This window comes from Mesocricetus auratus, unplaced genomic scaffold (genome assembly GCF_017639785.1).
Source record: "Mesocricetus auratus isolate SY011 unplaced genomic scaffold, BCM_Maur_2.0 Super-Scaffold_100021, whole genome shotgun sequence".
Classification (NCBI taxonomy): domain Eukaryota; kingdom Metazoa; phylum Chordata; class Mammalia; order Rodentia; family Cricetidae; genus Mesocricetus; species Mesocricetus auratus.
The window spans coordinates 7,295,689-7,309,929 of record NW_024429202.1 but is presented as its reverse complement, the minus strand read 5'-3'; the positions used below and the strand labels follow the sequence as shown (position 1 = coordinate 7,309,929).

Sequence of the window (14,241 nt, the reverse complement as noted above, 5' to 3'; positions counted from 1 at the left end):
TGTGTGTGTGTGTGTGTGTGTGTTCGTTCTTAAGTTTCCCAACACTCCGCAAACCCTGCGGTATGTAAAACCACTGACCTGTCCTGAGCTGCTAGCAAAACCATGCATATGAGAAGTCCCAGATTTCTTCAATCATGTAAGATTCAATAGTCCAAAGTACCCTGTTTCTGGGGGTAGAATTTAGGGGGGGGTTGTATTTACTCCTCCCTCCATATGCTAAAAAGATCCCAAAGACACAGCCAAAGACCCCAGTCTGTGCACAAAAATGATACATTTATTGAAAGAGTATTTTTTTTAATACAAAAGAAAGCTCTGTACATAGGATGTGACCATGTCCACTATTCCTGGGTCAACATCCCAGGAGAAGTAGAAACCACTGATAAACCCACATACACCCCACATTCACACATAGACACTCACTCAAACACAAGCACACACACACCCCAGAGCCACTTAGGAAGGGAAACACAAGGGTCGCTGCACATAGAAGTTCCACCTCAATCCTGACAAGCAGGGTCTCCCAAGCCACAGTCACATAGCCACAGTGCCTGACTCGCCCACTGGATCTATCTCGTGTGAGGAGGAGGAAACATCTCCTCCCATGTGCTGGGGGAGTGGTGAGTGAGTGGTGGAGGGGAGCAGGGGCAGAGAAAAGGGCCGGGCAGTTACAGACCTGAGTCCCAGGCCCCCACTCTGGCCCCTGGTTTGCCATGCCCCAGACTTGAAAGCTACCCAAGGCCCCAGCTATTTCCAGGAGAAAGCCCAGAACAATGGCATCCCTGGCTGGGGAAGACAGCAACGGGGATGTGAGGTTGGGGGGGCTCTCAAACCCATCAGTGGATCGTCCCCACAATACCTAGGCAGTACAAAAACCCTCCCCGCCCGTCCCCTAACCACAGAAGCAGGCTGTCCTACTGAGGGCAAGGGCTTAATGAGACACTCCACCCAACTGCCATTCTGAAAAAGCTCCCTTTCTGGATGCAGGTGGTTTAGGCTGGCTCTGACACAGGGTAAAATACCCTCCCCCCTATCCTAGCCCACCCTCAAGGTCCCCAAGCGGGTTCTAAGGAGGTGGGGCATGGCCCTGTACAAATTACATAAATACTGAGGTTACACTTAGAAAAATAAAGTCATTTTCTTCAAGGCTTTTTGTCTTAATTTAAAAAAGTTACAGTAGCTGCTCACTCCCTGGGAGAGCTGCCCATTGCTAGCTCTCCATTGCTGCGCTCAGCCCAAGAGCTGCTCCTATACGACCCATTCCTGTGTCTCCCCACCCCCCAGACCCTATCCTGCTCACCGCAACCTGGGCCCCAGGGAGCTGCAAGCCCGGGGAGCACAAGGCTGCAGTGGCCATGCTGTGGCACAATGAACCAGTCCCTCCACCTGCCCCTCCCGCCCTGCCCCACATTTGGTCTCCCTCTTCCTCTTCCCAGCCACAACCCCACAGGGCAAAAGAAGCCTAGAGTTGTGGGTCACCCTCCCCTCCCCTTTTGGGACATGGCCTGAGGGCCCCTCCCCCAGCTTTCTCCTAGAAAGAACCCAGGGCATGGGGGAAACCCAGAATCTCCCTCACACACACTGGTGGACCCCGAGCTCATGGGGTGGCTGTCCCCAGGGGCCCAGCCAGTTCTAGAGAGCCTAAGGACTCTCCAAGAAAGGGGAGTTTGGGCATGGAGGGGGGATGAGAAAAACGCCATTAAAAAAAAGTTAAATATTTTAAAAATATATATTTATAGATTTGTTTTCACTTCATCTCCTCAAATAAAAAGTTTAAAATCAACTTTTAAGTAAAGCAGCTGGGAGAAGGGGGGGAAGACAAAGGGGAAGAGAGAACACTGGAGGTTCCCTCCAACCCAAGAGCCCCTGGAGGTCATGGGAACAGAGCGGCAAGGCAGGGGAGGTAGCCCCACTAACTGCCCAGTGCACAGGCCCAGCTACTCAGGGGCTGAAAGGGGCACAGGGTGGCAGCATAAGGGAAGAGACCCCCGTCTCCCAGCTGGGTCCCTGAGGGGCAGGGGCAGGGGCAGGGCTCTTTTTGACCCAGACTGTGGCAGACTCAGAGCTAACCAGAGGTCGCCAAAGAGGCTGGAGAGAGGGCCCCAAATGCTTCCTCAGAGGGGGAAACTGCGCCCATTCCCACAGAAGGCCTGTGAGTGGGAAGGTGGGCACAGTCCCACTGGGTAAGCTAATACTCAGCAAACATTGAGCCAAGCTGGCAAGGGGCCTGAGGGGGGAGGACAGCTCCACCTTCAATAGCATGGTAGGTGAAGCAGGAAGGAGGGGAGGGAGGGAGGGCAGGTGAGGGCAGGCGGGCCCGTTTCTTTGGCTGGAGTGAGAGGGCAGAGTCCTGTGGCTGCCCACTCCTTCTCCCTGCCTCCCTCCTTCGGCCAGTCACTGTGTGTACAGAAAACGTGAAAAGGCAACAATAAATAAGTGGTGCGTCCCTCGGGCCATCTGTCCAGGGTGGCGGGCGGGTCATTCACTCTTGGTGCTGTGGGTGGCGTCCAAGTTCACCACCTGTAGCTCGGTGAGGTTGCTGCTGTTCCCAGCTTGCTGCCCTATCACAGCCATCTGTGGGGAAGCAGGGAGGACAAGCGGGCTCATGCAGCCCTGAGCAGAAACAGGTGAGCCTCTGCTAAGGCTGGCTGAGCGGGACACGGTGGGAGGGGGCGGGAGGGGGTAGGGATGGGGTCCTCTTGCTCTGCTTACCTGGTGAAGCTGAACTGCAGACACAGGGATCTGCACGGTCCCAGAGGGTGCTGTCAGGAACACCTGAGGGACACCACCTGCATCGGGAAGCATGGAGCTACTCATTCACTTGCTTAGGAGGGCGTCTAGATCTCCGAGGTGCCATATACATAAGTGACTGGGGAGCGGGAGACAGGTGGCCAAGGACTCGAGCCCCAAAGTGTCCCATGCAATGCATGAGGGTGCCTGTGGTGTGAGGACTTAGTGTGCATGAGTGTCCAAACGAACAAGTACAGTTGACCAGTGAGTGTGAGAATGTCCAAGTCTGTGTATTTGTGCAGGGATGCATGTGGGCACTGGGGGAGGGGGGGACAGATCTCAGAGTTGGAGCTGGGGCACATGTGAGTGCCTGTAAACGGGAGAAATGGTCCTTCTTCCTTCAGCCCTGGCCCTTCCCTCACCTTGCTCCTGGACCTGGCTGTGGGACACCTGCATGGTGGATGGTGCCTGGGAGAAGGCATTGAGCACGGTGAGGCTGCCATCAGCCAGGCCCGAGGTGGGGGCATACATCACTGCATGGGGACTAGGGTACATCATGTGGCCACCCACAGTTGTGGGTATAGACGACGTCATGATGGTGGCGGGCAACGTCACTGGAAAACACAGACACACATCACGGAGCTGACCCCTGCTGCTACCTCTCACCCTGCCCCAGGGTTCCGACCTCCAGGGTCTTTGTACCATGCTCTGTGTCACAAGTTTGAAAAAAGATTGTTTCTTTGTTCCTCGTCATCAACTGAAAAAAAGCCTAACATTTTCTTCTGAGTGGGGCTGTCTATGTATCCAATTCTCTGTTCCCGAACCCCAGCATCACAATGATGGACCCTCTCCCAGGAAACTCCATCACTCACTTTTTACTTCGCTTGTTTCTTCTCCCTCTCCCTAAACCTACCCTAACCAGTGCGTCCTGGAGAAGCCCTTTTCCAACGGTAACAGGAACCTTGCTAAAGTACAAACTCTGACTCATTGGGTTTGAGGTAACACTGGAGATTCTGAGACAGTAACTTACATACAAGAGTTTGCTATAACTCCTGAAATGACCAAAGACAGCCGGGGGGAATTAGAGCCAGTGAAGACCTGCAATGCCCCCAGATGGTGACAAATGCACTGACTGCTCCTTGTCATCCAGCAAATAATTTTCAGTGCTTCCTTATGTCTTCCTTGACTCCACATGCCTGCTGCAGAGCAGGGTTCAAAGCCCAGCCATGCTCACCTCACTTTCCTACAAACATGAGACCAGAAGCCCCAGTTTCCTCAGTACAGGAGCCACACAGCTAAGCACCTTCTGCTAGGCTTCCTTTAGGAAGGCAGGGCATGGGGGGTGACAAGGAGTCATACCTGTCCCGCTAGAGGAGGTCTGCGTGAGGTCCGTGCTGCTGTCACGAGAGGGAGACGCTTGCTGTGGGGCCTGGTGCACCTGGATGGCCTGCACAGGGACCTGCTGGGCCACTGCCCCACCTATAAGACACAGTGTTTCACTTGGGCTCAATTCTATGTAGTCTGTCACCCTCACCAAACATGCTGGAGTACTACAGTGCCAGGGTCCAGGACACTGGCTCCCAACTCTTATATGTTCCCCTGGGACCTGAAAAGGCCATTCACGCTCCCAAGGAAGTGACTTCTCTCTTTCTCCTGCCTCAGACTTCCTTCCATCTTCCTCACCTGACCGGGAACTATCCTCAACCCACCAAGGACCCATCCTGCCCTCCAGTCACAAGAGAAGTGGTAGAACACCAACTGTCTCCATAGCAATGGCGGTACAAGAGCAAGCTAGTCAGACAAGACCAGAATGGAGAGCTGGAAGCTGGAACTTACACCAACAGCAGGGATCTCACTGGACAAAGCTTGTCTTCCAATGGGACATACGATGATTCTCTTTGGCTCTAACCCATGCTCACCTTCTCTTAGCAAATACAGAGGTCTTCCTGGGGCTGGCCCTAAAACCACTCTCAACACTCTCAGTTTGTCCCAGAGAGAACAGAGCTCTCCCGGCCGGCCCCTGTGACTCACCAGGCATGAGGGTGAAGCTGGCGGGCAGCTGCATGAGGCCCCCAGAGGAGACAGGGCCACTGCCTGCACTCTTGAGCACAGTCCCGTTGGCACTGCTGACAGCACTGGGGCTCACGCTAGCAGACACTGGTGCCAGGTAGTTGGTGATGGGGAAGGAGGGGCCGCTGCTGACTTGCATGGTGGTGGAGGTGCTGGGTGCTGTTTGGATGGTGGAGGTGGTACCCGGCAGGTTGGTGACTGTGAATGCTGGCTTCAGTGTGTCCTGCACCAGAGCAGAGATGGACAATGAGCACCTAACGGACTTCATCCTGCAGCAGCTGTGTGTGACTGAGAGTTCAGGTAGACATCGGTGTTGCAGTCACTTAAAGCCCTGCTTTACCACTCACTTGCGCCATGCAAGTCATGAAGCCATCGTTAGGCCTGGTGGTGACCTTCAGTCCTAGCACTTGGGAAGCTGAGGCAGTCCTAGTCCACACAGTAAGACCCTGCCTCAAAGTTTAGAAATTACAAATGTAACGCCGGGCATGGCAGAGGCAGAGGCCGGAGTACCTGTGAGTTCAAGGCCAGCCTGGTCTACAAAGTGAGCTCCAGGACAATAAGGACTACACTGAGAGACCTTGTCTCAAAATAATAAATATTACAAACAAAGAAAAAATACAACTACATAACTCGGGGGTTGTGAAGATGATGAAGCAGGCTGGCATTCCTAGAACTACTCAGAGAGAAACATCTGTGCTCCCACCACGATCAGAATGACACTTGCAGCTCTTCCAGTGAGAACTCCTGCGTGTCTCTGCCCCCAGGGAACTGCACAAATCCCACTCAGTCTGTCTCTAGCTCTGGCAGTGACTGTCGGGGTGACCCTGAGAAAATCACTTCCTTTTTATGAGCTTTAATTTCCTCTTCAAAACGTGAGAGGGTTGGGCTTGAGTTCTCTTCAAAAGGGTTCTTACGGTTCTGAACTGCTGGGCTCTAAGGCAGGGACTGAGCTTTTTTTTTTTTTTTCAAGAAAAAAAAAAGCTCATGAAGATTTGACAGTGTAGCACTTTAGGCAACCAAGCAAAGACCACCGAGGGGCTTACCCAATGCATGGAAATGAGGCCTACACACGCCAGGAAATGATTGCAGATAACAGGTAACTAACACAAGGAGAACCTCTCTCCTCAGAGGGCCGCTATTCTTAAGAGTAGGGAGGAAGCAGCCAGAGATGAGAACCAAGCAGCCAGGCCTAGATCCGACTTGATTCAAAAAGCTGGGGTGGGTCAGCCTGGGATGTTTGCTAAGCAACCGGCCCCAAGGCCTTTGATTGGCAGAGGCGTTGCTAAGGCAAACAGTGCCGCTTCCTTCCATTGGTCAACTAGTTAGGCACCCGGAAGGTGGAGCTCCACAGACAGCAAGCAGGAAGACCCGCCCCCCTCTCCTTACCGGGAATAAGGGGGAGGCGTAACTAGAGTCGGCATCCTTAGTGGCAGGCCAATGCTCTCCCTAACAGCCCAGGCCTGGGTATCCCGGACACCGGTTATGAGGCTCGCTAGTACGGTTGTTCCTTGCCCAATCTGACATCCCGCTTAGAAACAGCAGTGGGTTCCCAGGACCCTGGATTCGGAGGCTCCCTTCCTATTCCTAGCCTGCCAGGAGGGCAGGGCTAAACTACACCCCCGCCCCCAGCGGGGAGACAGCTGGCGGAGGAATGCGAAGGCCTTGCCAGGCAGGCGGGCTGCGGGCGGGAGGCCGGCGTGGAGCCCGAACCAGCCTTATATGGGCACGGAGGCCGCCCGCTTATCTAGGGGGCCGGCCTCCTGTCAGGAATGGAGGATGGACACCTGTCTCCCACGATAAGGACCACTAACCTGGTCCCACTCCACATCACTAAGAACATCTATTTCCCTGCTCCAGGCCCAGAAAGGAAAGGGACCCTCTTCCCCCCCCTTTACTAGGTGAGCCAACAACACACCTTGGTCTCCCCACTGCTGTCGGATTCCGACACCTGGTAGGTGAGGTCCGGCTCTTCAAAGCCAGTGGCACTCATTCTCTGGTCTGTGGTGGGGTCTGAGCGGGGCGGAGAGTCTGGCGAGTTGAGGCAGGTCTGAATCAGTGCCTTGCCGGTCTCACTGGTGATCATGGGCTGCAGTTTGCGGGTAGCGAAGGTATACACATGGCCTGTCTCACTGGCCACCAGCAACAGCACCTGTGTCCCTGTCAGCGTGGACAGCTCATAGGCCTGAAGTTGGGAGGGAGATGGGCAGGTCAGCATTTCCACCCCACGTCTCTGGGGAGAATTACATGGGGATCTCCAGCACAGACTGCTGTGGTGACCCTTCAACTCCAGTGACGGGAGCAGGGTCCTATCTAGGATCTGAAGGGGAAAAACTACCCATGTCCTTGAAGAAGCAGTCCCACTGACTGCAGACACCCCAAGCAAACAGGAATAGCTGTCAGCAGGGACTGGGTGTACAAACGCAAAGGGACCCAGAAAGACCCAGTTAGTTATAGCAATCCACTAACACTGCCTGGTGCCCGCTTCCCCCTCACTGTCAGAGAGACTGAGATCCCTACCACACTGGAGTTCACACTCACTAGTGATAACAGCGATGTGAGTGTGCAACTGCCCATGCTTCCTGCCAGAACACTCGACAGGCTCTAACCTGTTGCCACAGCCTAACGCTTTTCGCCCTGTAATACTATACTGCCCTGTTCCTTTGCCTTGGGATAGAAGGATAAGGAAGGCCCCAAGGTACTTACTACCTTCTCACAGAACCTTTCCATGGTGGTCAAGGGTTACTGATAGAATGCCCGAAATGATGAGAGCCGAGTTTGCAGCAAATACTCTGCTATGAAGCCAGGAATGGGATCCCCAGCTAAACTGCACAACCCACCTTGGAAGCCGTTCTGGCTTCTACAAGGAGCAGATAACAGCACTGGTTCCCAGGTTGCAGTTAGTTTCCCAGTTCCTTGGCTTACATCCCTTCCTGTATCTCCTAGACTCCAAGATGACCCCTCCCTTTCCTCACCACGTTTTATAGGATATCGGCTGGCAAAAGATACCTCTACAAATCTTCCTGTCCCCAACATTGCATACACTGATTTGCCCTAGAGCTGGAAACACTACTTGTCCCAAAGATTCTGCAGCCAGTCCTGCGGGCAGCGTGAGATTTCCAGAGAAAGCAACGGAAGACACAAGGCCAGGGCGGGACTTGGTCTCTGCCTGCCGTTCCTCAAGGCAGCAGCAGATCTCCCGCCCAGCTTCCTCACCTGGTCCCTAACGCCGCCTGTCCTTCAAGCCCGCACAACTCCGGCGATGCCCACTTTCCTCCCACTCACGCTCGCTCGTTGCTGTCATCCAACTCCAGCCTCCTCACTTCAAACCCTTCTGCTCCCCTTTCCACCGCCTCTCCCGCACGCACACTGGCTGACCCCCGAGTCTGGTTATCCTGCCACTTTCCTGCCGGCCCGTTCTCTCCTGCACTCCTCCAGGACCCTCTTTCCTCCCGCGCGCTGGTCACTCCCACCTTGGCGCCTCTGCCCCGGATTCCGGACGCTCGCAGCATCTCCCCTCTCCCCACATTTCCCCGGCGGCCCCTCCCCTTCGCGCGGCCGGTGCGCAGCCATCCCCTCCTACACACCTGGGGACCCGCCGCCTCTCACCTCCGCCTCGGCTCTGTCTCGCTCCCGGGTCACCCTCGCGCACACCCACCCCCCGGGTACCCCCGGGGCGCGCCAACCTCCGGCTCGGGTACCTTCTTCATGATGCCCGTCTTCCTCTTGCTGAAGGTCGTATAGCGCCGCAGCTTGTTGTCGATGAACTCCATCTTGATCTTCACGCGGCCCCGGGTCTTCTTCCCCGGCTTGGCCCCGCTCACCGCCCCGCTCACCGGCCCGTAGCCCCCGGCGGCTGCCGCCGCCGCCTCGGGCCCACCGACCACCACGCCGAGCTCCATCTCGCTCAGGCTCCGCTTGAGGCCGCGCCGCTCGGCGCCCAGCTCCTCCTCCTCGCCGGACTCGGAGTCGCCCTCGCTGCCGCTGTAGAGGGCCCCGGCGGTGGGCGCCGGGGTGGGCGCCGCTGCCGCTGCAGCCTCCCGCTCCAGACGGCCCGGGCCGAGCCCCGCGCCGTTCCCGGGAACGCGGCCCCCGTTCGCCCCGCGAGTCCCGCCGCCGCCGCCGCCCGGCCGCCCCGTCGGGGTCCGGTTCAGGCTGCCCCCCAGGGCCGAGCCCCGGCCCAGAGCCGCCGCGGCCCCAGCTTGGCTCGGTAACATGGCGCTCAGTGCAGGAGGACGGACGGGCAAGTCAGCGAGGGATCGGGGCCGCCGCCGCCATCGGCTTCCCGGCTCCACCGGGCACTCCCGCTGCTGCTAGAGCCGCTCTCGCTGCCGCGGCCGCCGCTGCGAACCCGGGGCCCCTGCACGCCCGGGCCGACCTGGGCCCTCACTTTCCTGCCCCTATGGCCGGGGTTGCCCCAGGCCGCGCGCAGCGCCCCCTGTCCGTGTGCCGGGGAGGCGCGCCCTGCGGCCGTCAGCGTCCCCCGGGGGGCAGGGGCTGCTGGCCGCGGCCGAGACCGCGGGTGGAGGGGGCCGGGACCACGCGCTGGCGGCGGAGGTATCCCCCAACCCTTCCCCCCCCATATAAAGAGATACAATGTTTCCTTTTATGGCGAGGCCGCTCCTTATATGGTGAGCCCCAGCGCCCCCGCCCTATTGGTCCGCGCTTCCGGCACCTCCGCTCCCTATTGGCCCGAAGGGGACACTGATTTGCATAGACATACCGAACTCGCTGCTGTCATCCCGCGTCAGACCGCGATTCCGAGAGGGGCGGGGACAACCCCTTAAAGGAACAGTGGTGCCGAGCCAGCTCCGCCCCCAAGTGTTGAGGCGCGGAGGAGAATTGAGAGGGGCTGGCGGAGAGGAAGCCCGGGAGAGGACTGCGGTACTGGCTGGCCGCGGAGAGGGAACCCCCAGGGCCTGCGGGGCTTGAAGCAACTGAGGAAAAATGCTCCCTAAGCCCGGCGAAGGAGTGCAGGGATAGATTGGGGCACTTCCTGCACTTCCTGAGGAAGGTAAAGGGGTTGGAGCCAAGGGAGCCTGAGTGTTTAGACTCCTCCAGCCCGGCGGCTCCGCTCGTCCCGGCCCGTCTCCCCCATCCCCACCCCGCCCCCCACTTCCCTTCCTCTCTCTTTTCAAAGGATCAACACTTTCCCACAAGTCTAGCCGCGAGGTCACATCATTCATCATCCTCTACACTGGGGGGGTCTCCGGCGGACACACATCTGGCAGAGGAGGAGGTGCAGAGAGTCCTCCCATCCAGGATGGGGGCAGGGCGGGGAGCGGGAGGCTAGTGAAGACTCCCAGCTGCCCTGCTGTGCTGACGGAGAGGGGGTGCACTAGAGGATGGAGCGTACCCCGCGGCCAGTGCGATAGGAGGATTGAAGAAAAAGCCTTACCGGTTAAAACATGGGTGTATCAAAGCCCGCGTTAACAGTCTTTGCTCCAAGATAGAGAAAACAGCTTGAACTTCTGTGTTACTGAAATTACCCAAATCTGGCCGGGTGGGGTGGTGCACACACATTGAATTCCAGCTATTCCTGAGGCTGAGGCTGAAGCTGAGGCAGGAGGATTGTCCCGAGTTGAAAACCAGCCTTAGTGAGAGAACCACGCCAGCCAGGACCACACAACAAAACCAGTCAAAAAAATTACTCAAATAGGAATTGTCTGCCTTTTGGTAGGCCTGTGCCTGGATACAAGAGATCTGGTCCATTCTCTGGTGTTGGTACCCATCCCTCAGGTTCTGAATACAGATTTAACGGGGGTGAAGAGTAAGAAAGACACAGTACTCTGAGGCTAGGTACACTGGTTACGTATAGCGAATCACCCCAGTCCATGGATGAACATCCATGTGCGTTTGGTGACATGGGTTTCCTCTAAGTGCTGTTGTATGGTATCCACACGAATATTCAAATAAACAAGCTAGCCACACATGATGACTCACTCCTACAACACTGAGGAGGCCAAGATAGGATGGCCACGGGTCCAAAGGCTTGCCTTAGTGATTTAAGTGTCCCCCATGCCAGCCATGAGATTAAGGACTTGAGTGATGGGGATGGCTCAGTCTGTGAAATGCTTGTTTGGAAAGCATGAAGATCTGAATTCAAGACCCAGAACTCACATCAAAAGAGCCAGCCATAAACCAGGAGAGGGGAGTGGCACATGCCTTTATCTCTGTGAGCTGGAGGCCAGCCTGGTCTACAGAGCAGAGTAGCCAGGGCTACACACAGAAACCCTGTCTGGGGGCCGGGGGCCAGCTACAGTGGCTCATGCTTGTATCTCCTTCAGTGCTGGAAGGAGACAGACACACACCTGGGGACCCTGGCCACTCAGGCTGCCCTACTTGGCAGTTGAATGAGAGACAATGTCTTCAGAAACAAAGTCTGGGTTGGAGACATGGCTCGGTGGATAAAGGCAATCGCTGTCAAGCGTGACGACCTGAATTCAGCCTGTGGGTCCAACATGGTGGGAGCAAAGAACCAACTCCTGACATTGTCTTGTCGTTGCAAACACACTAGTGCACGTGCTCCCACACAAACGCACAGAAAAGTGATACTCTTCTTAAATAAACAGTGGACAGCTTCTGGGGAATGATAGTCGATTTCCTGTGGCCTCCACACCCCAGCCATACATACAGAAACAAAGACCAAAGTGAAGTATTAAGTGTCAAAGTCTCAATCATCACAGGCTGGTGTTGAACTCACCATGTAGCGAGGATGACTCTGAACATCTACTCCTCCCCCACTCCAACCCTCATGCTCCAGGAAAGAGCTGGAGCCACCACACCCAGTAGCATAAAACCTCTCTATGGGCTGGGTGTGGCAGAACGAGCCTGCTATCTCAATACTCAAGAAAGAGGCAGAGTCTCTGGAGTTCCAGCCCAGCTAGGGCTACAAAGTGAGACCCCTCCTCAAAACACACACACGAACTAAACACTTGTTTTTATCACATGTAGGTCGAGCCTTATAAAAGTACTACCTCATAGGTCAAGAGGGTGTAAAGTTGATTTCATCTGCTTTATGTTTGTACTGGGTGACAATGTTCAATGCATTGCTTACTGAATCACAGTCCAAAACCATGAGCAATATCAAGATATTTGTGATCAAGTATGTACATACAACATAGGCTTAGTCACTGAATCTCTATACAGGAACTAGGATCACTCCTTGCTCCCATCTCCCGGTAGTTTTTTCTTCCCGTCTTTATGTGCACCACAGGTACTGTAACATATGGAATGCATTAACTTCAGAGGCAGAATAGGTCAGATACATAAGTAGATCCTGGAAGGGTTTATGGGCCACAGATAGAGAGGGGGTGGGGAGTCTGAGATCCACAGCTCTGTGGTTTCATTCCCACCCAGCTTCTGAAGAATGTTGAGTCCTGTACGGCATATGTACGGTGGGAAGTACCCGGGCAGACCCTACCCTGTCCTTGGCTTTCCTTCCAGGGAGCTGCCCTTTCTCCTGGGTTACTGCGTCCTGTCACAGCCTACTTAGGGTGACTTCATTCACACAACCCTGTCACCCCAGGAAGGCAGAGCAGGTCCATACCATGGCAGATGACTGCAGGTTCTGGAGCCAAAGCCATTGATGAAAAGCTCAAAATTGGGATCCTGGGATTAGAGAGATGGCTGCTCTTGGAGAGGACCGGGTTTGGTTCCCAGCACCCACATGCCAGCTCACAGCCATCTGTCACCCCAGTTACGTGGCATGCCCTCTTCTGGTCTCTGTAGGCATCAGGCACACGTGGTGCACAGACATATATGCAAGTAAACACCCATGCACATACAAAAACATCTTTTGCAGAGGCAGGCGGATCTCCGTGAGTTCAAGGCTAGCCTGTTCTATAGAGCAAGCTCCAGTACAGCCAAGGCTACACAGAGAAACCCTGTCTTGAAAAAAGCAAACAAGCCAAATCTTTTTTTTTAAATGGATTAATGGGGTGAGAGATGTATGTAGCAGTTTGTACAGTACTTGCCTAACCAGCCCGACATAAACCAGGTGTAGAGGTAATCCCAGGACTCTGGAGCTGTGTTAAATCTCGAACCCTGAGACAATTGGCTGAGGTGTCTATTTCATGTCTCGAAGTGGACCTGGCCACTAGATTCTCCCAGCATCCCTCAGTCCCTACCTGTTACCGGTATGTCCAGGATGCCCTGCCCACCACCCTGGGGTGGCTGGCCTCCCCACAGAGGCTCTTCCCTGTATAATCCAGCCATTTTGGTTGTCCGTCCTTTTTTGTACCTTTGGCCTCCTGGTTGCTGCACCTAGTTCCCCTCTCTTCCCTTTTCCTTCCCTCTCTCCCCACATGGCTCAGCTCAGCCAGGGTCACGTCCACTCTGGACTCTCCCAGATGTCCCTGCCTCTGGCTATGCTCTCCCTTTATCTACAATCAACTCTCTCCCCACTGTGCCCAGGAAGTCACCTGCTTTCTCTTTTACTTCTTTTCTCATTCCAGGTAGAAGAGTATTAGAGAAAAGTCCAAGGTTCGCCTCAGAACATAGTGAGTTAGAGACCAACATGGAATATATGAGGCCCTGGATTAGCAAATGAAATTCATAGATGTGTTTTATTTGGATCATAACATTTGTGTTTTTAAATAACATTATTACATTTATTCCGTGTGTATGTGTGTGTGTGTGTGTGTGTGTGTGTGTGTGTGTGTGTGTGTGTACAATGTGTGTATATTCACCTGTGCATGCAATACACACCACAGTATTCAGGAGTTAGGTCCACATGGTGGCTTAGTTCCAAAACAGATCCTGTGTCCTCTTCTGACTTCCTCAGGCACCAAGCACACACACGGTACACAGATACACATGTAGGTAAAACAAAAGTGTCAATTAAAAAAATGTAAATGCCAGTCATGGACTGGAAAGGGCTTGGTGGTTAAATGTTCCCTGCCCTTCCAGAGGACCTGAGTTGGCTACACAGAAAATCTGGGCTAGATTTTGACTTGGGAATGATGGCACATGCTTGTCATCCCAACACTCAGGAGGTAGAGGTATGAAGATCAGGAGTTCAAGATCAACCTCAGCTATGTAGTGAGGCTAAGACCATTTGGAGCATACTCAAGATCCTGTCACACATAAACTACAAAAAGTTTTACTTTTGAATAGGCGTACTCTCCTAACACTGGTACCCTTCAGAGGTAGCACAGCTGTGACGGGAGAGACCTCAGATTCAGTTCAAGCAGGCAGAGGGAGGGAAATATCAAGTAGAAAATGGGTGTGAGGACTGAGGTGGAGGTCAGGGGGGAGATCTGAGGGGCTACCTTTTCAATTGAGAAAGCTAGTTGTTATTATTTTGTTTATGGGTGGTTTTTATGCATGTATGTCTGTGTTCTATGTATATGCCTGGTGTCAACGGAGGCCAGATACCTGGAACTGGAGTTACAGATGGTTGTGAGCAGCCAAGTGGGTACTGGGGACTGACACTGAGTGCTCTGG

The 14,241-nt window shown here is 54.6% G+C and overlaps 1 protein-coding gene across 2 annotated transcripts; it reads right to left on the bottom strand.

Moving 5' to 3' along the window:
- Positions 1–254: 254 nt before the first annotated feature.
- On the bottom strand, positions 255–9,367 carry Srf (serum response factor). 2 transcript variants are annotated; one of them, XM_005072345.4, is made up of 7 exons: positions 8,496–9,366; positions 6,713–6,979; positions 4,759–5,020; positions 4,087–4,206; positions 3,150–3,341; positions 2,710–2,786; positions 255–2,571 (listed from the first exon to the last, which is right to left on the bottom strand). In XM_005072345.4, the coding sequence occupies exons 1-7, from the start codon at positions 9,009–9,011 to the stop codon at positions 2,476–2,478; spliced, it is 1,530 nt and encodes a 509-aa protein (XP_005072402.1). In that variant the 5' UTR covers positions 9,012–9,366; the 3' UTR covers positions 255–2,475. The 2 variants fall into 2 exon arrangements, with proteins under 2 accessions (XP_005072402.1, XP_012970589.1); XM_013115135.3 differs by lacking the exon at positions 3,150–3,341 and having other exon boundaries at positions 8,496–9,367.
- Positions 9,368–14,241: the final 4,874 nt, after the last annotated feature.